This window comes from Coloeus monedula (assembly GCF_965178545.1).
Source record: "Coloeus monedula genome assembly, chromosome: 4".
Taxonomy (NCBI): domain Eukaryota; kingdom Metazoa; phylum Chordata; class Aves; order Passeriformes; family Corvidae; genus Coloeus; species Coloeus monedula.
The window spans coordinates 14,281,492-14,308,458 of NC_138784.1; the positions used below are offsets into that span (position 1 = coordinate 14,281,492).

At 43.8% G+C, this 26,967-nt stretch overlaps 1 protein-coding gene across 1 annotated transcript; it reads left to right on the forward strand.

Annotated features, from left to right (window-relative positions):
* Window positions 1–221: 221 nt before the first annotated feature.
* On the forward strand, window positions 222–13,908 carry STYK1 (serine/threonine/tyrosine kinase 1; the record flags this gene model as incomplete). The annotated part of the gene is made up of 10 exons (XM_082280985.1): window positions 222–406; window positions 7,339–7,443; window positions 8,311–8,454; window positions 9,370–9,618; window positions 9,859–10,040; window positions 11,822–11,905; window positions 12,141–12,349; window positions 12,574–12,614; window positions 12,901–12,997; window positions 13,704–13,908. Exons 2-10 carry the CDS (start codon window positions 7,377–7,379, stop codon window positions 13,906–13,908), a joined length of 1,278 nt encoding a protein of 425 aa, XP_082137111.1. The 5' UTR covers window positions 222–406; window positions 7,339–7,376.
* Window positions 13,909–26,967: the final 13,059 nt, after the last annotated feature.

The window sequence follows — 26,967 nt, forward strand, 5'->3', positions numbered from 1 at the left end:
CGAAGTGTATGAATTCTGTTTATTACATAACCTATCCTTCTTGGTCTGTTTTGGTCTGCCTTTCAAATTCCACTGCAGGTGCGTGCCCGAGGGCTCCTTGCTGTGCCTGTCTGTAATCAGCCCATGAGCAGCTGGTGTGTGGAAGCCAGGCAGACCCGTTCTGCAAGTGTGTGCCTTCCTGTCAGCTGTGTGTTGGACATCCCTGGGGAGACAGCTGAGAAGACCTAGAGAAGCAAAGAACTGAAGCTGGGCGGGACTGGAGTAGAAAAATCAGTGAGGAGGAACTTAGTCATAAGAATTACAGTCGTTCCAAGGTAATCATCAGCGTTATTGGGAGCGGCCTCACAAACTGGGAACTCGCAGCAGGAGAAGACAACCGCAGGGCAAGGGAAGTGGTGTCGTTCAGGTAAGTGAGGGAAAGCACTTCTGGAGGATCAAACCATGAATATTTATTTTTTAAAAGACTTTCATTAACATAAATGTGATCTGAATTAGAAGGTAGCTGTACTGTAAAGTCTATGTGTCTGTGTATGTGTGCATGTACATATGTGCCTGTGCTTACTGCTTGTAGTGAAGCTGCCTATAGTCATTTCTGTGACCATAATGGTATTGGGGTTTTGAGAAAAAAATGAAAGAGGGATGTCCTGTACATGCTGGCTGATTTGATTGAAATAGCTCATAGGCATTTTTTAAAGAGGAAGAAGTTAACAAGGTAATTAAGTTTTGTAAAAATTAGTCTCAGTTCACTGAAACAGGGTGATGCTATGCATGTGTGTATAAATATGTCCAGTCTTTAGTTAAGTAATACATGCCTAGGGCTGAATTCAAGACTAATTACCATTTTACTCCTATCACTGTTGCTTGATTGTAGGGCAGTGAACTCCAACCTGAGGTGGTGCAGATATCTAGATTTTCCTGTATTTACCTGTGGGTGCATGAGCTACTGATTAAATTATAAACAAAATCTGTGTTAAATCCACCAAGAAACATCCAGAACTTGGGAGACTGAAACTAAAGTTGTTTACACAACTTCAAGTGGCTGTGAATTTATGAAAGCAGATTTTTGTTGGATTTCTTAAGCCATTAAGCAGCAATGTGATGTCATGCAGTATTGTTATCACACAGTAGGTTTTGCACAATAAGAGCTATATGTATGCATGGTCCTTCGGAAAAAAAAGTCCTTCATTCTTCTCACGTTCTGTCACAGTTTTTCAGAATTTCTGTATTTGTGCTGGGGTATGATACAGGCTTAGTACAGGCAGCTACCAGCTAAATCAGAGATCAGTCAGCAGGGAGACATTTTCAAAAGTAGAGTATGATTTTGACTTCTTAAAAGGAAGCCATAGGTGAGAGTGTGCTGTTGAAAGTTTGGTCTCTACACTTTTAACAGCCCACTCATTAAGGGCTTCAGCTTAATGTATTCCTCAGGGGTTTTTTATCATTTTGATTTATTCTGCAGATTACCTGTGAGGAATTACTTTCGGTGGCCTTAACTCAGTGGGAGTGATCAAGATGTATGTTAATTTTCCAGAAACTATAGTAGGCCATGTCTGTATTAGAAGAAATATTTTTGTCTTAATCTCCATTCAGCTTCTGTACTATTTCACACTTCTGTACTTAGATTTCCTTGTGCAGCACAAATAAATTAATTTTTTTAGATGATCTGAGTTTAAGCAAAACCTAGCACCATAAGAACCCGCATATCTCCACTGAAATGAAATGGTGCCAGTTAGGACTAACATTTTTAGCATAAAAGCACAGCAGCACTGAGTCCTCCTGAATCGTTTCTCAGTGCAGTAGTGACTGTTAACTTTGCCTGTTTTTTCTGCTATATTGAAAAGGAGCCAAGTTTGCCCTAAGTAACCACCTGCTCAAATAGCAGCATGGGCCTCATTATTTGCTGTTTTCTCCATGGTCTAGCTTTTCCAAAGTGGTCAGGCTAATTTTCTTTCACTCCCTTATTATGCCTCTGTAGCAGCTAGCATAGGTTTGATACTCAAATTTTGGACCAATCTTGTGTCTCTGTATGTGATTTTTGAAACACTTTGTTTTCTTACAGGGTGTTACAGCTACCAGCTGTTTCAAAAGTGAGTTATACTGCTAAGTCTTTGTAGCTGAGACCTTCTTTACAAGGACAGAAGTGACTCTGATGTGGCTGGTCAGAATTTCCCATTCTCACAGTTGAAGATGCTGCTTGGTACCCACATGTGCCTTCCAGTGAGAGATGAGATGACTCCAGGGGCCAGGAAAACCTTGCAAAGATGTCGTGGTCTGCCAGGCTGCTGGAAATAGTCACTAAGGTCTTCTGCAGGCAGAAGAGACAGAATATGTAGTCTAACAAATGCATGGCTGAAACCTGTCAGGCTCGTTTTTTATTTGGTTTGAATGCTGCTTTTAGTAAACAGTGGACATGGCAGGGGAAAAAAAAATCTCTTTTTCACTGTTTGCTTTACAATGGTGCTTTGCTTCTCCCTCTTCCCTCACATTCAATGTCCACAACCTGCCACACCTGGTGGTTTCCTGTTGTTTTGGCTCCTGCAATTCCCTGGTAGCTCCTCTCCCTTCCCACTGCACAGCCAGCACAGTACGCTTGTGCAGAGCAGTTGCCAAAGCCTTGACTGTTGACTGTGTTCAAAGGTCAGATAAAAGAGGAGGGAAATAATAAAAGCAGCAGTGAAATGGTGACTGGAAAAGCTGGAGAGCAAGGTTCTGCCACTGCAAGAAATTAAGTAGAAGACATCATGTTTAAGGATTTATTTTGTCTTTTATCAGTCAGGCAGTGTGGGACTGAAGTTACTGAATTACTCAGCTGCTCTTTATGTGCCTGTAGCTGTGTTACAGCTGGTCCTCACAATTAGTGCATGAAAAACAAGTGTATTTTTGTAATAAAGTGGTGTGTAGTTAATGTGGGACAGGATGTCTGGAGAAATAACTACATTAATTCCATATCAGCTCATAGCACTTTTTAAAGGGTCTAATGAAGATCCAAATTAATCTTAGCCTATATTTTTGTCATATAAAATTAATCAGCTGTTTCTTTAGGCCTTTAGCTAATCATTACACAAGGCTTTAGACGTTTGCACTGATGATGGTAACTGCTGGTAGCCGCAAGTCAGACATCTTCAGTGGCAAAACTGTGTATTTGCTGTGAATATGGACAACTTACTCTCCTGAACATGGCAGGAGCAAACAGCAGGCAGCTTCTGTGTGGGCAGTATTCAAGCTGTCTGTTCCCATATATTCCATGGGCATATAAGTCTTGATATTTTTCTTTTCAGTCTTCACCACAATGTTTGTCACTCAGGCTTCTTAAGTCTTAGTCCTGGCACTTTAAATAGGATAATTTGAGCCTGATGGGAACTTCAAGGCCATAAAGAGAGGATTGAGAGTGAGAGAGGATTGATTATTTTAGGGCAGATCACCTTCCTGGTTCAGTTTACCACACTGCCACGTGAATGCTTCTGCTATTGCTAAGGGGACAGTATACATGTGAGAATGAATGACAGAGGACTGGAAAAATCATGGTAAGGCTTCTGCTGGCACAGAGTGCCTGTGGATCTGTGCTGACACAGGGAGTGGTTTCACAGTGCAGCTTTAGATGAATTAGCCATTCACCCCTGACTAATACTGACCACTAAAATGGCAGGAAATGACCATGGCAAAGGAGCAGTGAATTTTTCCTGCTGGGTTAGTGGTTTGAATCAGTTTACCATGTGATGAATTGCACAACTGAGAGCAAAACAAGCAATGAAAAGACAGCAGAGAGAAGAGATAATCCCTTCTTTTGGTATTGGTGAGCACTTAATTCAGCTCAGCTGCATTCACATTCAGTATTTGGGCTTCCCGAACTGGTTTAAGCAGCCTTCACAGTTGCCATCTTCTAGCTGCTTATTCCTGTCCCTCTGTTGCCCTCTGTGCTTTGTCTCAATTGCCAGGGCAGCAGAACAGCTTGGCAAGCAAACGTGGGTGGAAACAAAATGCCACCTTTCCCCAGGTGTTCATCCTGTTGGCAAATGTGTGCAGAGGAACAGTGTCGGTGTGGGGCAGGTATGGGGGCTGATTAACCTGTCACTGCTGCCGGGCTGTGGCACTGCTGTGCCACATGCAGTGCACCAAGTAGTCTGCTGGGAGCAGTTTGCAAATGCTGGTGACTGCAGTTTAACTTCTGCTAAGGTTTTGCTTTGTACTTCCCATTGTCTAAGAGCAGCTGCTTCTGCTATTTTTAGGTACCATGGTCTTTGTTGTGTATTTGGCTTGGACATCAGGCTTTGGGTTCAGGTTGAAGGTCAGAAGGCTCTGCAGAGGGATCTGGACAGGCTGGATCCATGGGCCCAGGCCAGTGATTTGAGGGTCAACAAGGCCGAGGGCCCGGTCCTGCCTTGGGTCACACCAACCCCCTGGAGCTCCAGGCTGGGGCAGAGGGGCTGGAAAGCTGGGAAAGGCCCTGGGGGTGCTGGGGACAGCGGCTGGACATGAGCCCAGGTGTGCCCAGGGGGGCAAGAGGCCAATGGCACCTGGGCTGTGCCAGCCATGGGGTGGCAGCAGGGCCGGGGCAGTGACTGTCCCCTGTGCTGGGCACTGCTGGGGCCACACCTCAGATCCTGGGGCAGCTCTGGGCCCCTCAGGACAAGAAAGGCATTGAGGGGCTGGAGCGTGTCCAGAGAAGGGAACGGAGCTGGGGAAGGGGCTGGAGCAGCAGGAGGGGCTGAGGGAGCTGGGAAAGGGGCTCAGCCTGGAGCAAAGGAGGCTCAGGGGGGACCTTCTGGCTCTGCACAACTCCCTGACAGGAGGGGGCAACCAGGGGGGGTCAGGCTCTGCTCCCGGGGAACAGGGACAGGAGGAGAGGAAACAGCCTCAAATTGTGTCAGGAGATATTTATATTAGATCAGGAAAAATTTCTTTGCTGAGAGTCATTCAGCATTGGGATAGGCTGCCCAGTGAAGCTGGTGGAGTCACCATCCCTGAAAATGTACAAGAAACCTGTGGATGGGGCACATGAGGACATGGTTTAGTAGTGAACGTGGTGGTGGTGCTGGGCTGACTTTTGGACTTGGTGATTTTAACGGTCTTTTCCAACCTTAATGATTCTATGGTTCTAGGAATTCCAGTGAGTGGAATTCAGTCTGAGTAAGAGGGTATTTAAAAAAACAGTGGAATAAATAAGCTGACATTTAGTTGAAATTGCACAAATTCCCTAATGCAAATTCTAAATTGGAGTAACACAGTGTATGTGTGCACATGATCTAGACAGCACTGATTTTGGTACAGTGTAACACACAGGCAAGGAAAATCAGAATGCCAGTGAGGTACAGGTTTTGAACCTTTTAAGGTATTTTTGCCCCCTCCGCTGGCTTGGTGCTGGAAATGTGTCTTCATCTAATAAAATAACTAGTTGAGCACTGTCAGTAGTCCTGCTCTGTGTTGAGTATGCACATGAACGTGTTAGTTCCACATAACTTTCGTGTGTCTCCCATTGCAAAAAATATTCAATGTATTACGTGAGTTCTGTGGATTTCTGAGTTACCATTCTCGTTGTGAGGATAGAAATGTAAGAACTGCAATAACGTGACTTAAAAACGTAAGTTGCAGAAACAGCCTAGTACAGGAATTTATTTGCTCTTGACCTGAAAAGTAGCTCTGAAAGGTACTTCAGAATTATCTTACTGAGTACAACTTCTTTTTCTGCTTGCTGAGTTTTGCAAGAGGACAGACACATAGAGTGTAAATGGGCTTCTCTAGTCAAGTTTTTCCAGTGATAACACCTCCAAAAGCAGCAATAGGAGTGCCAGGTCAAATAAAGTGCCAGTGTTTTCATTCCTGGATCCCATAGTTCTGCCCTGAGTGTGGTTGGAAAACATGGGTGCCACCCACTGGCATCACTGCTGGGAGGTGTATAAAGGAGTAGGGAGGAATCCTTTTTACAGACAGGGACCAGTGTAGACATGGCTGCTGTGTCAGAGCTTTTTCACATGGATCTTTGCTGCTCTCTCTGTAAGCACAAACTGCAGTGTGTGTGCTTCTGTGTGCCTGTGCATGCAGGGTGTTTAAATGCTAGTGTGCATTTCTGGTAAGCACCTGTACAAAGCCATTAGCAAGTTTTAAGATGGAGCTTGGACTGTTCATGACTTAGATTATACAATATGATTGCTGGCTAATGGTCCTAAAGACTGTGTGTACCTGAGAATGAAGGAAGCCAGGACTGCTCCTGTGTATTTGTGTCTAAGTGTGTGTGTGTGTGTTAGAGGTGAGGTGGGTTATTTTAGTGTGCTTGCTTTCAGAGTGTACCTGAAAAACTTGGTATTATTGCTGGGTTATTACTCCTTTGACTGATTCATGGTGTAGACACACTTTGGAACCAGGTAAATTTGCTAGCATATTAAGAATGAAATTAAAAAAAAAAAAAGGAAACAGACTTTTTGTGATACCTTAAAGCACAGATATATTCTGTTTTCCTCTACTGCCTCTGTTGTGCAGCTGGTAAAGAATAATTTCACTCATTAATTTTAAGCATGAGAACAAACTCTGTTAAATGTTTAATCACCAAATTCCATAAAAATCAATGCCCTATATTTGCCACTGAGGTTAATTGCCTTAAACTTACAGCTGAAAACAAAATAGGTACTTACAGGGTAAAAGTCACAATTCCTATAAAATATTCTAGATGATACTGTTTGCGAAGCTGTTAAGTCTTAAATTTTAGCAATGTTTGTAAGAATCAGTGACTGAACAAGGTGCATGCTTGTACAGGCTCTGGATTTTCAGCTGCAAATGCAAAAGAGTTGCAGATGTTGTGCTTCAGAATACCTACAGATGTGGCAGTGCTCAGAAGTTGGTACCAGAGAACCCTAATGACAACTCTTTTTTCTCCTTGTCTTTGTGCAGCAACGGTAGGAGTTGTGGCAAGGACTGTAGTCAAGAATGACATTTTCTATGCATGCTGCTGATCTGTTCACTTGTAATGGACCAGAAGATAAAATGCTGAGCCATTCTGGCATCTAAAAAGTGTGTTAGCTAGGAGTGTATTAGCTGTTCTTTAAATGTAATTAGGTTTGTAACTATGGATTTTTGTACATATGCCATTTAGGCCTAGGGGTCCTCATTTGTTTATGAAGTGCTATAGAACAAGCTTATCCCTAAATGCTCTCTAGTCATGCAGTGCATCATCCATAGGATGTGATAGTGGATGTCCTGTGCCATTCTCTAAACCTCCAAATCCCAGTGCTGCTTCATGCAACGACTGATTGTAAGGGGCAGAAAGCTCCATATTCACTTCACTTGTTGTTTCATCATCATCCTTTCTCCCAATAAATTTTGTTGCTATTCTTTATGTCTGTGCAGGAGGTGGGGATTGGAGACCTGCTTGTTTTTAATTGATCATGGCAGGGGACGTGAAAAGACTCTCACGGATGCTGCTGGAGTGCAATAGCAATGACAGGCTATGTGGTAAGATTCACACATTCCTTTAATAAGCTTTCACATGCTGGGCAGGAACGCCAGCCTCACTAAGTGTACCAAGCCCTTTCTTCTCCTCCACCTGCACCCCAGCCCACACAGAAAGACTTGATGGCACTTTCCCTGCATTGTGTTTCAGGGGAGAAATGTTTATGGGGATGCAGGCTCTGTGGCAGGATTCATCTCACATAATTTCAGCCATTTTAGAGAATTTCTACTTTGAATGAGGTGTACAGCAGTCATTAAAGATTCCCTGCAGCTTTCCAAAGGACCAGTTTTGTGAGATTTTGATTTCGCTACTTTCTGCCATCTTTGGGAACTGAAAAAATGGTCTTGACCACCTCCACATCTGGGGGGACATGAGAAAGATAGTTACCTTCACAAGCCTTGCTAATTGCAATGTCTTTCAGTCAAATTCCAAAGGTGACCACTCCGTTTCCTTTAAAATGCTCCGTGTAATTTTACTGGAAGGAGCTGGAGCTGTAATTGCACATGTATTTGTGATGACATAGCAATATCCAGCCCTTCCCATCTCCCTGCTGTCCTGCTGCCAGTGCCATTTCTGTTTCACTGGTGGATGGTACTTCAAATGGCTGCAATTTCTGGCCTCCATATTAAGGCATCTAAATGAGTGACCTTAGGTGTGGGAGTCAGTGATTTCATGCAGTTTAGGTACTCAGCACCTTTGAAAAATAGGGTGGCAGCACTAACAGTGTCCAGTTGCTATCCCCAAGGAGCAGAGGAGGGAACACACACTTTTGGTGTTGAAAGTTACCGAAATGGATTGTTGCTGCATGGTTATACAGAACCAATGTGCTGCTTATTCCTTGGTTTTGCATTTTCTTTCTCTGCTGCTAGTTGTGCGTGAATATCAAACGGAAGTGATCGTTGTCCCAGTTCTCCTGGTGGGACTTTTTGTCATTGTGCTCACTGTAATCCTGTGGCTCCACTGCCGTGGCCTGCGAGCAAAGCAGGAGCAATCAGCACCAGCTGGAACACAAGGTAAAAAAAGTGGTTTTCAACCAGAGGAAAGAGTAGTGGTTTCGCTGGCTAGAAGTCAATTCCATTTCCCCATTGCTTGAGCTGTTAGGCAAAACCATTTATGAGGATCCTGAGTGGTATTCAGCAATCCAGTAAATATTAGAAAAATTGGGAACCCTGATTTGCTCCACTTTGCAGCAACAGTAGTGGAATCTGTAGATGGATCTGAGAAAATCGAAAGCAACATACAATGTAGGCTGTTTGACGTGCTGTGGCAGCATCACAAGAGCTGCAAAGTGTATTTATGTAACAGCTTCCTGGAGGCTGCTGCAAGGAGAGTTTTACTGGGGTAGTTATAAATGATAGTAATTTTGATGTAGATCACACCTAGTTAATCCATTTTCTATACTGCCATTTAAGAAATTTAATTTCAAACTGCTGTCTCCCTCTTCCTATGGAGACAACATGAAGTAGAACAGGGACTGGTGAGGAGGTAGGGCGAGTTTTGTTGATACATATGTGGCTGTGTGGAAATGAAAATACAGTTCTGAATTAATTTTGGGTATGCAGAGGGGAAAAAAGCCACTTGAGCCTATATTAAGAGAAATAATTGAGAACTGGTAATAAAAGAAAATGTTCATTGCTTGAGCACATGGGATGGAAGTCCAAATGTGTCTTACCTATAAAGGTTATGTAGTTAAACATGGGAGAAATTTCTAGACTGGTTCTGTCTTTTCATCAAATAGAGGGGGAGATAAATTCTTTCTCCTTTTCAAGGGCCAGGATAAGTAAGATACAGTAACAGTTCCTTACTTTGCCCTGATTTCCAAAACACTGTGGAGCAAAAACTAAAGAGGATAGAAGGATGAGCACTGCCACCTATTACAAGAGTTCATCTGTCTGTTTTTATGCGTCATATGTATTTGCTTTTATCAGTGAAGAAAAAGAACCAGCAGGAACCCTGCTCAACAGAGAACCACTACATCCAGCTGAGTGAGACATCTGTGGAGAGCCTTCTAAATTCTGCATCCTTGACTCTAAAAGAATTAGAGATCCCACGAGAGAAGCTCTCACCACGCACCTTGCAGCTGATAAAACATGGTGCCTATGGGAGCATCTACAGAGCACAGTTGGAAACTGGGAGCTCTGGGAAGACTAAGACTGTGGTATTGAAAGCCTTGCAAGGTAAGGCCCATGGTCAGGATCCACCTTGGTACAGTCTCTGTATCCCAGATATGATGCTGGGTAGAGCTTTTCCATCAGTACTGGCAAGAACATGTTCAGTGTAGTAGGTCAGAGATGTTCTTGTAGGAATGTCTTTGTAGGATTAAAGATTGCTGACCATGTTGATTTTAGCTGTCAGCCTGTTCTTTGCTGCTTCCATTTGTTGTTTTGTTTTTAATTTGTTTTCTTTTGTTCTTTCAGACCTGGCTAGTCCCCAGAAAATAAAGGATTTCTTGGGAAGGATTAAATTCCATCAAAATCTTGGCCATCATGAGAACCTGGTTGAATTGGTTGGATGTTGTGTAGACCAGCTCCCACTTTATATGATCATGGAAGATGTGTCTCTAGGTGACCTATTGACATTTCTGTGGACATGTCGGAAGGTGAGTCAAAAGAAGTGATGACAGAATAACTTCTTAAATTCCTTAAGTACATACCTAGCCATGAATCATAGATGATTCTTTTCATCTCTCCGTGCATCCCTCTGTATCACTCAAAACTATTTCCATACCCCAAAGAAGTTCTGCACAAAGGTCCTACTTTGCAGACCACTGAAGGGCGTAGCAGGCACTGGAATTAAAGTGAATTCATACAGCCACCCGAATTTCTAAAGTTTTAAATCCCGTCTCACTCCAGATGCTTTTAAGAAAGCAGAGCAATTCCCACACAGGGGGAAGGTCATGGGAGGATAACAAATTGGTAAGAGACAGGAAATAGAATATAAGATGAAAGGTTGGTACTTACACTGGAGGGAGGTCAGCTATCTAGGACATGGTGCTGTTCACTGCATGTATTAGTAACCTAAAAATGGGTGACAGTGATATGATGATATTTGCTGATGGTTCCAGCCAGTAAAGGCAAGGGCTGACCCAGAGGAATTGCAGAAGGATCTTCCAAGATTGAAAGACTTGCCAATAAAAAGAACAGATGAAATTCAGCATAGTTAAAAATTAAATAATGCACAGGTTAAAATTTCACATATGTGAATGATGGCTTCATGTCTGCCCATTGCTGATGAGGAGTAAAATCTGATGGGATGAGGTCTGATAGTATAAAAATACTCAGTCCATTGAAAAGGTTAACTCAAGCTAAAACAGACCCCAGATATCAGGGGAGGTTTAGATTGAATAGCAGGAAGATATTCTTCCCCCAGAGGGTGGTCAGGCACTGACCAGGCTCCCCAGGGAATGCTCACAGCTCCAAGGCTGGCTGAGCTCCAGGAGTGTTCAGACAATGCTGTCAGGGACAGGGTGGGAGTTTTGAAATGTCCTGTGCAAGGCCAGGAGTTGGACTTGATGGTCCTTGGGGGTCCCTTCCAACTCAGCTTATTCTGTGATTTTATGACTCCCTGTTACAAAAGGCATGGGGACAAAACTCTGCCGTGTTACTGTGTAAACCCATCACTCTCTCACATCTGAAACTCTAAATGTAGAATTGCTTCCTGTCCTATTCAGCAGAAGGTCCAAGCAGAAGCAAATAAAGCCAGTACATGTCATGTTCAAAACAAACAAATGGAGCTGGGTCTCCATGAAGTGAGGAGTTTGACTAATGGAAGGTCTTGCCACTGACTGCTGTGGATACTGGAACGTCATATGAGGTCAAGGCATGACGGAATGCAATCATGGAAGGTAGCCTTTCAGAGGTTGCTGAACATGCGGAAACCACAACCATCTCAGGAAGTTTTTAAATAGAAGGTATCTGTGGTCTGTAAAATGCCAGGAAGAACATTGTGTGCTACCTTTTTCTCATCTGGGCATCCAGCTAGTTACTGTTACAGGCAGGGCAGTATGAGAGATGGACTGTTAGTCTCATTGCAGGTAGCCATTCATATGTTAGAAATGTGCTTTTCTACTCAGCATTCTAATTTACAGTATATCTGTCATTCACCTGTGTGGAGTGTCACTCCTCACTGTCATTCTGACAATTTCTGTCTAACCTATGAATTTTTCCCCACCTTTCAATTTTCCCACCAGTTGTCTCTAGTGTACTTGTCTAACTCAACACACCATCAACATCACCCATCCATGTCCTCTTACACTGCAGTCAGTTTATGATCAATTGTGAGGAGGAGGAGCATAAGATTCAATAGACTAGAAGGAAACATTCCCCACTACCCTACTGCTTTGGCATTTGTTTGAACCAAGGTCTCCTGTCTTGTCTCTAGGATGTAATGGCAATGGATGGTGTCCCCTATGACTTCACTGAGAGGCAGGTGTATGAGGTTGGACAGCAGGTTGCAGCAGCTCTGGTAAGTCTGCTCACATTGGCTGCATTTTTTCATTCTTGCTTGATTGCAGCACAAGTTTGCACAGTGGCCTAAGCACTGGGAATGAAGGCTTTATTAAAATATGCTTCCATTGTGTTGGTGAGCACATGCCTCTACTGCACAGTGTGGAAGACAAGCATACTTAGTGAAGATTTATATCAATTAAATTTCCTTTTAAAATCATCTGGATTTCTTTCTTTCTTTTCCAATTTCCCAGGCTTATCTTGAAGAAAAGAAGTTGTTCCATGGTGACATTGCTGCCAGGAATGTCCTTCTTCATCACAACTTCACTGCTAAGCTCTGTGGTTTGGGCCTGGCCTACGAATATCATACACATGGTGCCAGCTCAGTCACACGGAAAGTGCCAGTCAAGTGGCAGGCACCAGAGAGGCTCCTGAGCAAACCCCCTACCATCAAGGCAGACATGTATGGCTTCATTTTGGGACTAGAAGTTCACCTGTCTGTCAGATCTGTCTCTTTCATTCCTTTCTGTATCATTTCATGTCCTGAAGTTCACAGGAAGGCAGATCGAGTTTCTGCATAACGCTCCTCTTTTACAGCTCATACTTTCTCCTGTCTGCAGGCCATGCTTAGTTGTTTTTATGTATTTAAGTCAGCAAACAACTTTGCTTTGTTTACTTTTCTTGCAGATGGTCTTTTGGAATTCTACTGTATGAAATGATTACATTAGGTAAGAAGACTTAATGATAATAAAAAAATATATATGTAAGGAAGCAGCAAATTAACAAGACCCAAAATCTCGAATTTTAGAATGTAAAGTTGGGCCATTTAAATAAGCACCCTGTTTTTTTTCCAGCTTGCAAAGTCTTGCCGATTCCTTTTAGAGTTTCTGTTATTGTGAACTGTGGTAGGAAAAAACCAGATTTTGGTAGGGCAGGAAGCCAGTCTTGCACAGAAGCTGCTATCTGCAACCATTGCCATAGCGTTTTCTACCATTGCTCCTTCTGCCCTTCCAGGTGCTCCACCATATCCTGAGGTGCCAACTTCTGACATCTTATCATACCTGCAGAAACAGAACATTATGAAGCAGCCCTCGAGCTGCCAGCAAGCCATGTAAGCCACTTGCTTTATGAACAATTGAACATGAGATTGGCAGAGCTAAATGGAAGTGAGACAGAGAAAACGAGATCTTACACAAGATTTCTAAGTCTAGACTATGCTAAGAGTAACCTGTTAGCTGAGAACATTTGTGTCTTCCACATCTTCTTACTGGGTTCTGCTGCATAAAACCTCTGTGGCCAAACCCCTTCTGTCCTTCTTTTGAAAATGACACTTGTTTCTGTTTCCTTCTTTTGAAAATGACACTTGTTTCTGTTTCCTTCTGTTGAAAATTACACTTGTTTCTGTTTCCTTAAGTGCCGTTGCATTTTGCTGCTCCACTGCTTCCTTGCAAGGTGCATCACTGCTGTGGAATGATTTTTCTCCTCTAGGTTGTAGGATATTCTGTGAAATGATCAAAGCATCCACAGGGAAGATCTAAGGTACATTTCTTTGTGTGAAGACATAATTTCTTTTAATATTTGGAAGTTTTTTCGTTCCATAATGCTGTTTCTAAAGTGGATTACCCATACTCTCAGCTGACATCCTGGCAAACAGCTTCATGCCCATACATCATTATGTGGCTGCAAATTTCAAAGGGTCATTGAAAGAACTTCACATGAAGGAGAAAAGGAGGATTTTTCCAGACATTTTGAATATGAGATGGTTTGACTGTAGCAAAACTTTGTGTTGGTGCTTCTCGTTCTTCTCCACCTTACAGGTACTGCATCATGAAGTCCTGCTGGCAGTGGAGTGCAGCTCACCGGCCTTCTCCAACACACCTCTTGTGCTCTCTGAAAACAGCTATGAAGACCAGCAATGGGCACACAGTGCTGCAGGTGCCAGAGCCAGTGGTGCCTGAACTCTATGCTGATGTTGCTGGTGTTGATGTGCACAGCCTAGTGAGGGAATACACAATCCTCTGAAGGGCCCTTTTATGTTTTGGTAAAGGAGAAGAAGTCGCAGAATTTTCCATTTCTAAATATTTTGCAAGCTCAGAATGAGGTGTGCATGTTGGAAGGGATCCCTTTGATCTTCAAACATGTATAAAATCTCTCCTCCATGCCAGACACAAGAAACTGTTATCATTATTGTTAAATCAACCTGTTGGTATCATTCTGCCAGTGGTCATTTGGGAGTAAAGTGTGTTTAGGAAGCTGTAGAAAATGTAATGAGAAACTTGAGTTAAAGGAGTGTGTTAGGTTTGTGTGGCAAGGGGTGGATTACAGGGGTGACTTCTGTGAGAAGATGCCAGAAGCTTCCCCCAGTTCCATGATGGACCTGCTGCTGGCCAAGGCTGAGCCCTTCAGCAACACTGGTAGCACCTCTGTGATTATGTATTTAAGAAAGGGTTAAAAGTACTGCACAACAGCAGGTGGAAGAGAGGAGTGTGAATGTGAGAGGAACAGTTTGCAGATACCCAGGGCAGGGCAGAAGCAGAAGAAGGAGCTGCTCCAGGCTCTGGAGCTGAGATTCCCCTGAGATTCCATGGTGCAGCCCATGGAGAGGCAGCTGAGCCCCTGCAGCCTCTGGAGGGCTTGGGGGTGCAGAGATCCACCTGCAGCCCCTGGAGGAGCCCACGCCAGAGCAGGGGGATGCCTGAAGGAGGCTGTGACTTGGAGGGAAGCCTGTGCTGGAGCAGAGTCCTGGCAGAATCTGTGGAGACAGGAGCCCTCTTTGGAGAAGAACTGCATCCCATGGAAAGGGACTCATGCTGGAGCACTTCATGAAAAACAACCCTTGGGAAGAACTCATGTTAGAGAAATTCCTGAAGGACCTAGTCTCCTGTGGAGGGATCCCACACTGGAGCAGGGGAAGAGTGTGAGGAGTCCTCTGCCTGAGGAGGAAGAAGCAGCAGAGACAATGTGAGATGAACTGACCACAACCCCCATTCTCCCTGCTGGATGAGAAGAGGTAGAGAAATTGGGAGTGAAGCTGAGCCTGGGAAGAAGGGAGGAGTGGAGGAAGGTGTTTTAAGATTTGGTTTTATTTCTCATTATACTTCCTAATTTGGTTAGCAATAAATTAATTTTCCCCAAGTCGAGTCTGTTTTGACCTTAAGAGTAATTGGTGAATGATCTCTCGCTGTCCTTATCTTGACCTGGGGGTGTTTTGTTATATTTTCTCTCCCCTGCCCAGTTCAGAAGAGGAAATTACAGAGTGGTTGGATGGGCACCTGCCATTCAGCCAGAGTCAACCCACCATGAGGTATCTGGAAATGTTTCCCCATCCTTTCTGTCCCAGGAAAATGCATCAGTTGGGTATTTTAAAGAGGAGATGTCCTGGGGAATATGCTGGGGTGGTCAGTAAAGGTCTGGGATTTCTCCAGTGCTTTATACTCTAGCTTCCCGTGGGAGAATGGGCACTGTATTCCAACAAACAAACCCACAGACAAACAACCCCCATGCCTCCTTTCCCAACAACAACAAGAAAACAGCAAAACCCTTCATGTCTGTGGATTCAGAAGCTGTTACATAAAATGTCACACATCTTCATGGAGAGCGTGCTTTCTGTGCAGGTCAGGTGAGTACTCGAAAGCTCATCTGAAATTATTTGATCATTGATTTTAATGGACATGCAGACTAAAAAATTAGAGGCACTGGAAGTTGGGGCTATTCTGCTTTCTTTTAAAAAGAAGTTGAATCCTTCTGTGAAACAAATTTTCTCACTTATGTTTGTGGTTTCTAAACTTGAGAGTGCCTTAAGGTTTTTTGCCTCTTATTATTTTGGCACTTTGAGCATTAAAGATCCTTGTGAAAAAAAGACTAAATGCACATTAAAGGAATAGTTTTACCATTCTGTGTGAAGAGTGGATTCAGTGTTCACTCAGCATCCCCCCAGTTAGCATGGCTCTTTCTGTTCTGGTTTCCATCAAAACTTGTTGGTCTTCTTCCAAAGACAATGGTGAGAAGTTTCCTTTTTATAATGCAAAATGACAGAAGTGAAATTGTTTTTTCTATGTCACTTAAGCTTTATAGGAAATTATGTTTCTTTCCATAAATAAATGTCATGTGAGTTCATACAGCACATGTGTGACCACTATACACTGGGACATTGCAAAGTCCATTCCAGAGGGAGTGGTCAGCTTTCTGACTTTTCCCATGGTGTTGGCTAATTGCCACCTGGAGCTTTCTAAACCAGTTGGTGTAAATCTGACCTGGAGAATTGAGGTATCTTCTTTTCCAAATGGTAAAATAATAACACCCTCTTCTCTCTCCCTCACTTGAAAACGGTTTCAAAGCTACCTGCTAAATTACATCAAATTCACAGTTATCTTTGGTGAATAAACTGTCCATTTAAAAAGTATTTGATTGCTTCAAACATCCTGCTCAAGAATGGAATATTCAGAAAGGCCTTGTCTGTGAAAGATGGGTGTGTTTCAGGCAGGTAATACAATCGAAGAGCTGTGAAAGCATCCCCAGTGCTGCTGCAGACCTGACAAATAATGCACAGGAAACCTTGTTAAACAGAGAGCTAAAGGTAACAATTGCAGCACTGTTCTTAGAGCACAGAAAGCAATGCTCCAGTTTACACAAATGCTTGTATTTTATTTCTGTTGTGAAAACTCTGATCAAGGAAATCCATGGGAATTCAGGATGCTGAGCACCTCACAACCTCTAACAAAAGATCTGGTTTGGTTTCCCCTGAAAGCAAATCTTCTCCAAGACCCTGTTTATGAATTTGCCCACAGAAAGACATTTTCCTGCTATATGATAAGATCTAATTGAATTTCCCTTCAATAAAGTGACCTTACTCATTCTAAGAATGTAAGCACTCTGATTTGTCTTCCCCAGGTTAACTTATGTTGGTTTGGAAGTGACTGAATCTAAATTAAAATAAGTTTTATAGTGGCATAAATGTAATTGTACATGTGGAGTTGCCCTAGTTTAACTACTCTTCCTGCTTTTTAAAGTAGGCTATACAGAAGTCTTTTCCACACAGCAGTCTCCATTTTAGTTAGGATCAGTGTAGACTCACCCATGAATCTCCTCCTTAGTGAACCCACTGAGGGCTTTGTGGAAATTATTCACAGTTGTTTCATGGAGAATCATGGCTTTTCAATTTTCAGAGAGAGACTTTGTTTTAGTTGTTTAACTGGAATATTTTGTTCCCATGAAAAATATTGACTTTTAATTATTATATTTAATTTTCTCAAAGATGACAGGGCCATCTGCATAATTTAGTTATTTTCTGGTAGATTGTTCTCTGTTCTTCTCAAATGTTACTTGTCTTTCATTGCACATAAAGGTTTATCTCTGCTACCTGTCTTCTTCAGCCGTCTGATCACCTTTTCAGTGAGAGACTGAATTAGATCCAATAGATCTCCTAAGGATGAGGAAATCCTGTCCAGAGCAGGCAGAGAGTGAAAAAAATCTTCCAAAAAGTGATAACAGACAGGAGGCACAGATACTAAATATTCCTGGTTTGATTTGGGCTTCACCATGCTTGGAATTTTCTGAAACCACATATGAGCAGTATGAGCTTTTTAAGAGGCTTTGAACTCCAAAATGTTTTTAGTGCTACAGTGGGTATGTTTCACAGGATTCCCATTCAGTCACACAGAAGCAGTAGTCTTGCTTTTCTGTGTTCACAGAATTGCATTTTTGGTGAGGGCTGTGGTTTGGTCATGGGGATGTGAGTGCACTGGTTTATATGCTACCCCCTACAGGTTGTGGTTTTATTTATAACAGGTGCTGCACCATCAAGAAATAGCAATAATTTCACAAACACCCCCCCCCCCCAATCTTCCAGACACATAAAAAGGCTAATTTTTTTTACATTGGTTTCACATTAGTCTCATATTTTTGTATGGTTTAACAGGTCTTTCTACCTATGACAAAAGGAGGAGGCGGCCTGGGGTTTTCCTCTTGCCTTGTTTTTAAACAGCCCCCACTTCCCCAAGAGGCATTTTACTTCATAGAATCATAAGTAGAAGTCATAGAACGCCCCGAGTTGGAAGGGATCCACAAGGACCATTGAGTAGAATTGTTCTTCATGCTGATCTTAAACCAAAGATAAATAATGAAGGCATTAAAGACAAATTGCCTGTCTTGATTTTTCATTTCATTTTGCTCATCTTTTCAAGGTCAACAGCTTCAGAAATAAAACAACACAGAATTTCACATCCATCCTCTGATATTATGTGGAAAATGCTCTCTTTGTTATTTTATGTGTACCAGGTTTGTGTCTCTGTGGCTTATTATGCTCTTGTGCATTTAAATGGACCTTGATTCGGTGACTGTAATGAAGTGGATGTGCTCAGCTCCCACATGGCCTTGAAGAAGTGTTTTATTTGTTTATTTGATCAGCTTCCTATGATTAGTACTTCAAAAGTCAGTACATGGAGGTGAAGGATGAGGCTTGGGTGGGTAAGAAGAGAATATTTTGATGTGGAAAGTCTATAGCAGATCTGCTGCCACTGAAGACATCTTTCTTTACTTTTCACCTGAATCATTGCAACAAGAGTGAGAGCAATTAAATATTTGTGCCTGAGTCTGCCTGTGGTCAGTTGTTACTTTCTTCACTGTACCAATAGCACATCCACAGCTGAGCTGGAGCTCTCAGCTCTTGACCTCAGTTTGTCTTCAAGACAAGCTGATGTTTCCTGCCTGGTTTAAACTAACATCTTCAGAAGAAGCATTTCGTGTGAGCTGGTGTTATGTTTTCAAAGTGTGGATTTACTGTGGTTTACTGTTTGTGAGAAAAAAAGAGGAACCAGATACAAGCTGAATGGTCTGTGATCAAAGTTTTTTTTTTGAATGTGTATTTTCAGAACAAATATACTCCAGCTCCAAGCTCGAGGGGAGCATTTAGTTTGATGAGTTAGGTTTTAATAAGTGTAATTACTTAATCTCTTATGCTGAATTACTGATTTTATTGATCTCATTGAATTCAACCCTGCATTCTGTATTTAATTTTTTCAATAGAGTATACAGTCAACAACAGCAGCACAGTGAAGAAATTAGGAATATGGGAGCAGTATTTAGATCCAGCTTGCTGGCAAGTGGGAGAAGCCTGATGTTTATGTCAAAAATCTGCCCACAAGGAGCCACAAACTTGTAAAACAGGGCTAAAGTTCTTCGGTCAGTGTTCATCCTTTGTGTGATTTCTGCTGTGTGCACAACTGATTCTGATCTTGCAGGTTATACTGCATGGCAGAATTACCAGGAGGAACTGTGCTAGCTTGTTTTGCCCCCTGAATCACTACCCTGTCTGGATGAGTTTGAAATCTCGAAAGCCACAGAATTAGTCTATGAAAATGGGTTAACAGCATCCTGGAGCTCACTCCTACAGAACCGTCCCTGAAGATGGCATGGACCTGCCAGCCCCTTGAACCACACACCACACAAAGTGCAGTGAGGGAGGAGGAGGAGATCTTTGGATGTGGAGGCTGTGAAAGATCTCCTTTAGACCTTATTAGGCCACACAGCACAAGACAGAGCAACCTGTCCAAGCCCAAGGGGTCTGCTTCAGTACCCAAAAGTTTATTGTAAAGATTTATTTTAAAATGTCAGTTCCTGATGTCAGGCTGGCTGTCCTCTTGTTCCCTGTTTTCTTGAAGACATTTGCTGTCTTCCAGTCTTCAGGGACCTCTCCCAATCAACTTTCAAAGGCCATTGAGAGTGCCCTTGCAATGACACCAGCTCCACTCGTGGGCTGTGGGAACTGGTGGCCCATGGACTTGTATAGGCACATTTCACTTACATGCTCCTCCACCAAGGGTAAGTCTACCTTGCACTTGACTTTATTACAGTTTTCATGTACCTGAGATGAAGAAGGCGCTGAGTCTATGTCCATTGTGACCACTGCATATTTAGCAGCAGGCCCACATTTTCTCCCTAGTTTGTGTCTTTCTTATGTACCTGTAAAAATCTTTCTTGCTGCCCTTCACATTCCCCTACAGATTCAAATCCAGGTAGTTTTTGGCTTTCCTAACCCCATTTGTGCAAGTTATGGAAATCCTCTGGGTTTGCTGACACCTTGTACACTTGTTTTTTGTGTTTGAGTTTAGTCAGGAGCCCCTTGCTCATCCATGCAGGCCCACTGCCACCTTTGTTTTGTATCCTGCTTTTTGGGATGGACCATGTTCAGTTCAGAGCGATCCTTGGAAACCAACCAGCCAATTTCTCTTTTCCGTGTGAAGCGAAGTCCCAACTTATCCTTAAGCAAATGTGAGCAACTTTTTTCTACACAAATCAAAGAGTTGAGTGGAAAGGCTGATACTGTTGGACGGGTCAGAGAGACTGAAATTTTTGTTGTGGAAAAAGACTGGCAGTCCAAGCATATGATTTTAGTAATGGATTCTACAGATAGAACCTTTTCAATATATTCTCTTGCTCCGTGAATGTGGTATTAAAAACAGCTCAAACAGCATTTGGTGCAACTATGGCAGGAACAGGTTGTCATGGTTGTCACTGCAAGTCTGAAATGGTAGAGCTTAGCTCTGGAGTGGAAGAATTCAAATTTCCTGTGTGGGTCACCACAATACTTATTTCTCATCTCTCAGCTGCCCTCTTTCAGTCAGATGGTAATGGTTGCTTTGTCATCCCAGAGAGTCACATAAGGAGAGTAGCACAGAGGCACCACCTGTTCTGCTATTACATTTCAGCTTCCTCCTGTGGAGTTAAGGTAATCCTCCCTCAATTTTCCCGTCTCAGTTCTCAGGCTCTCGTGTTTTGCTGTGTTGTTGATATAAATAAATTGGTATAATTAAGGATGTTGATAGAGATCAAATGAGCCTGCATTGCTTTCATTAACGGGGCTTGCAGTGAAAGAGAGAAATGCAATCTGTTAATTACCCCACTAGAATTACTTGTTTGCTACATGAGGAAATTGAATTCTTCACCTTTTTCATCTCGGTCAAGCCTAAATTGCTTATTTATATGATGTGAAGAATGCTAGATGGCTTCACTCCCCTGTCAAAGCAAGTTTCCCTGTCTAACAATGATTTATGGAGCATCCATGAGAGCAGCAGTTTAATCACAAAAGATTGACTTCTTTGTGAGCTATTGTCATTGCTTAAACCATTTTGTATTCCAAAAAGCTGATGTATGACATTATTCCTTATGTATATTACTTTTCTGCTAATAATATGCTCTGTCATTAGATATGATTCCAAAGTGCTGTGAGGAAAGCTCTAGTGACCCAGGCCCAGGCTCTGTGGTGGATGGGACTTCTGAATTCCAAGTAAAGCAAAGTAAAGAAAAGCAACACTTAAAAGCATGTGTCAGGAATAAAAAGGAGCACATCTATCTGAATGTGAAATGCAGAACTGCCGAGAAACAGAGGAGGAGACAAAGAACAGAGGAGGACAAGGACACCAAGAACAAACGTAAAGTCTGTTATTAATGGAAAAGATACATGCATTAGCATATAAGCAGTCTAGCAGATTTCCTGTCTGAATCAGAGATTTGCATTTGTATACTAAAAAGTTTTCCTTTCTGTCCTGCTGTTTGAGATTGGGAAGGATGGGCAGTTCAAGGTAGGTTAAAGTTGGAGATTTGCAGCTCCAACAGAGTGATCGAAGAACTTCTGTTGATGCTGTATCAAAACACTCATTGTATTTGGACTTCCCTTCAGATGTAAACCTGAGTTGTGACTGATCAATAAGCCCCTACAGTGGGGTAAGTCTCAAGGGAGGGAGTTTCAGAGGAAAGTGCAATGTACTCATGAAGTATGCAGTGACTGAATATGGCTGGCAGGAAAAAAAAAGGGGACCAGAGAGATACCACTTTTTTGATTAATGTTTGTATCAGCTGGGTGGATCAGCTGATCCCATCAGCTGGTTGTGTAAATTTTTGTCCATGAGTTAATCAAAAGAATGTGAATGTCTAAGTTAGCCAGACCAGCATGGGGGCAGTGTATATATTGCTCAGCCTAATACGTATTTTGTCCTGGTGCCAGCCAGCGTTGCAATGGTGAGCAAATCATAAATTCTGCCACTGAGAATCACATTTGTATTGTGATTCATCTGTGTATTGAAATTGCTACATTCTGCTAATTTGCACTTGTGTTGTGCTTCCAACACATAGCTGTGGTTGATTCTGCTAAATCAGAATCTGATGAAACATCACATGTCTTCAAATAAGCAAATTTGTTATTAAATGTTAAATTACCAATGTGTGGAATATTGAAAAGATCCCTGTCAGACATTGCTGGACTCTGACATGAGTGCAGGCTGAGGTAAACTGACACTGCATTTTGACATGAATTATATCTTTAGAGCTGATCCCATTGAGAAAACCTCACCTTTCTCACATTTATATTCTTTTTCTTCTTGTTAGGTTCTCCTGTTTCATCTACTACCTGCTGGATTATTGCAGTGATTCTGGGGATCCTCTTCTTGGCATTGCTGGGAACAACAGTGGGTTTTATTACCAAGGGTAAATAAATCTCCTTCACTGAAAATACTTCATTTGAATTTAGAACCTTGTGAGGGAGCACAGCAGAGCTCTTGAAATCTGCTCATTGGTCCAAGAAGAACATGAACCTCTTCTTTTTAAAAAAAGACTTGCTCTCTCACCTATTTCCATCTGGAAAATGGATGCCGTTCACAGATTCCTTCAGAGACTGATTCTTTGCCTGTCTCAGAAGAGCTTCAGGGATGGCTTTACTGTATCTGGGGAGAATAATCTTCTGAAAGAACATATTTGTGAAAAGTGTTTGTAAGGAACTAGGCTATGACTATGAATGGGAAAAGACATGTATGATTCTTTTTCAGGCTGTCCATGTCCATGCTGCCCTGAGCAGTGGGTCACCTACAGAGGCAAGTGTTACTCCTTCTCCAAGGAGAAGAAGGACTGGAATTCCAGCCAGGAATCCTGCCGGGCACAGGGGGCTCATCTCCTGGTGATTAGCAATACCAATGAAATGGTGGGTGCCTTTGCAGGGGCAAGGGCAGCATGAAGTGGGAGCAAGTCCCAGGCAGTTAGGGCCAGTTCCTCCCCTCTGGGCGGAAGGGAGAATGTAAAAGGCTCCTGGGACCCCCCCACCACCTTCCTGCATTGGCAAGACAAGGCTTTCCCTTAGACACTTTGCAAGAGGGACTTGCTTCTCTCTGCCTGCCGCAGCTGAGCTTCGTTTGTCAGGAGTTCAGCCCTCAGAACGCAGAGCTGGGGAAGCTGCCTGGCTCTCTGAAATGCTGAGTCTCACAAAGCAGGTCCCTGTAGGAAGGAAGGCAATAGGTGTTCACATTGAGAGACGGCCCCAAAACTTCCTCTCTCACACAGCACTCCTTCCTTTGCCCTTCAGAACCCAGGACTTGGCTGGGTTTCTCCGTTTTAGGATCAGTTTCTCCGAGTCTACTGATCTCTCTGCCTTTGCATCCCTCCTAGGACTTCTTCCTGATAGAACACACCAAACCCCACTGGATTGGTTTGCAGAGGAGCACTGGTGGTGACTGGGCCTGGGAAGACGGCTCAAAACTGAGTGACAAAAAGTGAGTATGGTGTTTCCTTTGTACTTTTAGATAAAAGGTTTGAGATCCTTCCCCCCTCTTACATGAAAAGTCCCATTGGTATTTGAAAGAAGTCAGCCAGCAATGAACACAGCTGCTAAGGGATGTTCAGAGTAGCCATAGGCTCTAGCAGATAAGGGCTTCCTCCTGCCCAGCTGCCAGATCCCAGCTGGGTGCATGTAGACCTGGGAGTCTCTATCCCAGGCTCATGGACACAGCTGCTACATTCCTGTCTGTAGGTCCCACCAGTTTTCTGTCCCAGAGACCTAAACACAGATACAGGCACACATGGAAGCAAAGGACTGTGACACAGCTGCCTGCAATCATCAGCTGCTCCCAGAGGCTCAGACCCCTCCCTTGCTTTACCTGATCCCCTCTCTTTGCTCCCTGTCCTCTGAAAGTTCCTCAACGAGTTTTGCACAGGCACACAGGCCCACCTTGAATGTACTCAAATCCTCCTGCTCCGCTTTCACCCCACCTTTCTTGTCAGTTACAAAGCCCAGGGTGCCCCTGTCCAAAGCTGTGCCTGGAGGTTCTTGACTGCCCATCAATTAGTAGCTGAAGACTTTTAATCTTTGCAGTTTTGTGTTGCAGTGGGGATTACTGTAACACACGTATCAGACAAGGTGGCCTGTGGAAAAGAAATAGATATGGACAGATTCTTGGTAGATGTTTCAGAGATGTTTATTTCTCCAGCCTCATGGCTGGGATCTGCAGCAATCACGGGACCCGAGGGTCCTTGCCCGTGCAGGGGAACACAAAACAACCAATGGGAACGAGGCTGAGCAGGGGCAGGGAAACCCCGTGTCTGTGCCTTCAGGGCCCCTCTCCCAGGGCTACATGGCGGGGGAGGGACCCCAACACCTCACCCGTTTATTTTAATAAAAGGAGATTTAAAACTACATTGAAAACAACTGGATAAACATAACAAGAACAGTTTTAAAACAAAACAAGCCATCCTCCTGAGCCTTTAAATGTCCAGACAGATTCTCTGGAACATCTTAAGGCTGACAGAAGGGAGACAGGACTCTCTGGGCATGCTTTGTGGGGAAACTGAGGCAGGAGAGGGTTTAATTTCTTCCCTCCCCCTTTTCATCCCCCCCTCGGCATCGGAGAGGAGTTGTAGGGAAAGGGAATTGTATAGGGAAGCCATGGGGTGAAAAACGGATTAGGAATAAACCGAGGATGGGGTAAATTTAGGAAGGGGTTCGTATTGGGTATAGGGTAAAAGGGGGAAGTAGGCTGTGGGCAGGGAAGCTGCTGGGATGGATATTGTTTATAATTTTGTGCATAACAGCTGCCTTTGACGGGAATACCTCCAGGCCCAGTAACATTTGCTGCTTGTAAACCCTTCTTTCCTTGCACTATATCAAATTGTACAACTTCCCCATCTCCTACACTTTGCAGGTAATTTTTAGGGTTATTCCTTTTAATGGCAGTTCTATGGATGAATAGATCTTCCCCTGTATCATCTCGTGCTATAAATCCATAGTTGTTTTTTACATTGTACCATTTCACAGTTCCTGTGATTTCCGTTGCTATAACTTCTCCTATCACGTGCTTGCGTGTTCGTCGTGGCTGCCGGTCCCGCGTGGCCGCCGCCTCGCCGACTCCGACGTCTCGGCCGGGCCCCCGCGTTGTGGCTGCTCCGCGCTCTCCGAGCGGCGCTGCTCCGGCGTGTCTGGGCTCTGTGCGGCCCCGTGTTGCCATCGCCGCTGGCTCCGTGCCCTGTGAGTGGTTCCACTCCGCAAACTCCACGCTGCTTTGAGTGCAGCCCCGTTCCGGCGCTGCGCTGCGCGGCTTCTCGTGTCGCTGTGGAAACCGCCGCTTCTCCCTCCGCAGGGCTCTCCGAGCCGTGTGCTCAGAGCGGGCTGCCACGCCGATGCCGGTTCCTGGCTGCTCGTGGCCCACGGCACCCGCGGCGCCTGCGGCATCGCTCCCTCACCAGCGGCCGTGTGGCCGGGGACCCCGAGACAGGGATGGGGTCTGCGATAAGGAGCGCGCTCCCGAGGGGGCCGGGTGCATCCAGCACAGGCACCTCCGCCGGCACGGCTGCAGTCACGCGTTCCTGGGATGGCGGCTGCGCGGCCTCGGCCATGGGATTATGGCCATCCTCTGCTCTAGGGGTAATGGGACCATACAAATGCTCCTGAAGAGCTTCACTGACTGCAATTGATCCATGGAGAGGTTCTGTCGCTAGTCCATGTTTTGTTTGATCCCTTATCTTATCCCAGATCTCGTACCAAAAACACTCAAGACTAGTTCCAGGAGGATTAATATCAAAAAGTAAGTCTCAAGAAATATAGAAAAAATTTTTGAAAAGTCAGTTAAAAAAATGTTCTAGATCTCTTGGAACAAGTACTTTCTTGTTTTGTTGTTCAAGGATTCCTTCAACTTCTAGATACATTTCTTTCTGTGACTCAGAGAGCCACATTTCCCACGATTCTTCCATAGTCCAGAGAGAATATCCAAACCAAGATGAGAAGAGAGAGATCTAGAGTGGCTTTTACTCACGAATTTTCTGTCCTTAGGGATCCGTGTCTTGCCCGCATTCTCTACCATTTGTTACAGTGGGCATTACTGTAACGTGTATCAAACAAGGCGGTCATGGAAAAGAAATAGATAGAGGCTGATTCTTGGTAGATGTTTCAGAGATGTTTATTTCTCCAGCTGCATGGTCGGGATCTGCCGAGGAACTGAGGCAGTCACGGGACCTGAGGGTCTTTGCCCGTGCAGGGGAACACAAAACAACAATGGGGAACAAGGCTGACCGGGGGCAGGGAAACCTCCCCCCAGGGCCCCTCTCCCAGGGCTCCATGGCAGGGGGGAGGGACCCGGACAGTTTTGTCTGTTGTTTCTTGAATGTTTGTGTCTGTGGATTTCTGTTTTATCAGTTTGTCCTCATTATGCTCTTTTGCACTGAAGGAGTCCTTGGTTGGATAAACTTAATGAGGCAGAGGCTTCCACCTTTCACACACCCATAAAGATGATTTTAACGGGATACTTTAACTGGGATATTTTATACTTTCTGTCCCAAATGCGTTTAGTAGAACAGCAGAAAATCCCTTGTGGAACAGAACATTTTGCTCTTTAGCGATGGGAAATGGAGAGCCCAGTAAGAGACTGGAAAGACTGGCAATCTGCAAGTCTCCAGACACGTCCCACTGCCAGACCTCCTGTGTCCCAGGATAGATCCTCCCTGACATCAGCTCATGAAGTCTAACTGCAGCAGATCGCTTCCCTCCAAAGCTGTGAGATGTTCTTCCGTCTGCCAAAGTGGAGATCCCTCTCTAATGTGCCTCTGCTTGTGTGCTCTGTCTCCCACAGGGTTAATTCCAACAGCCATGTGCAGAACTGCGCTGTTCTGCTGAATGGTGCCATCCATGCTTCCAGCTGTGAAGTCCCTACCCCATGGATCTGTGAGAAATCTGTTCAATCACCTCTGTGGACCTTGCCTTAGGAGATATTCTTTGGAGAGCTGTGCTAAGGCCTGATTCCTGTGAAGTTTCTCTGAGAGGAGCTCAGAGAA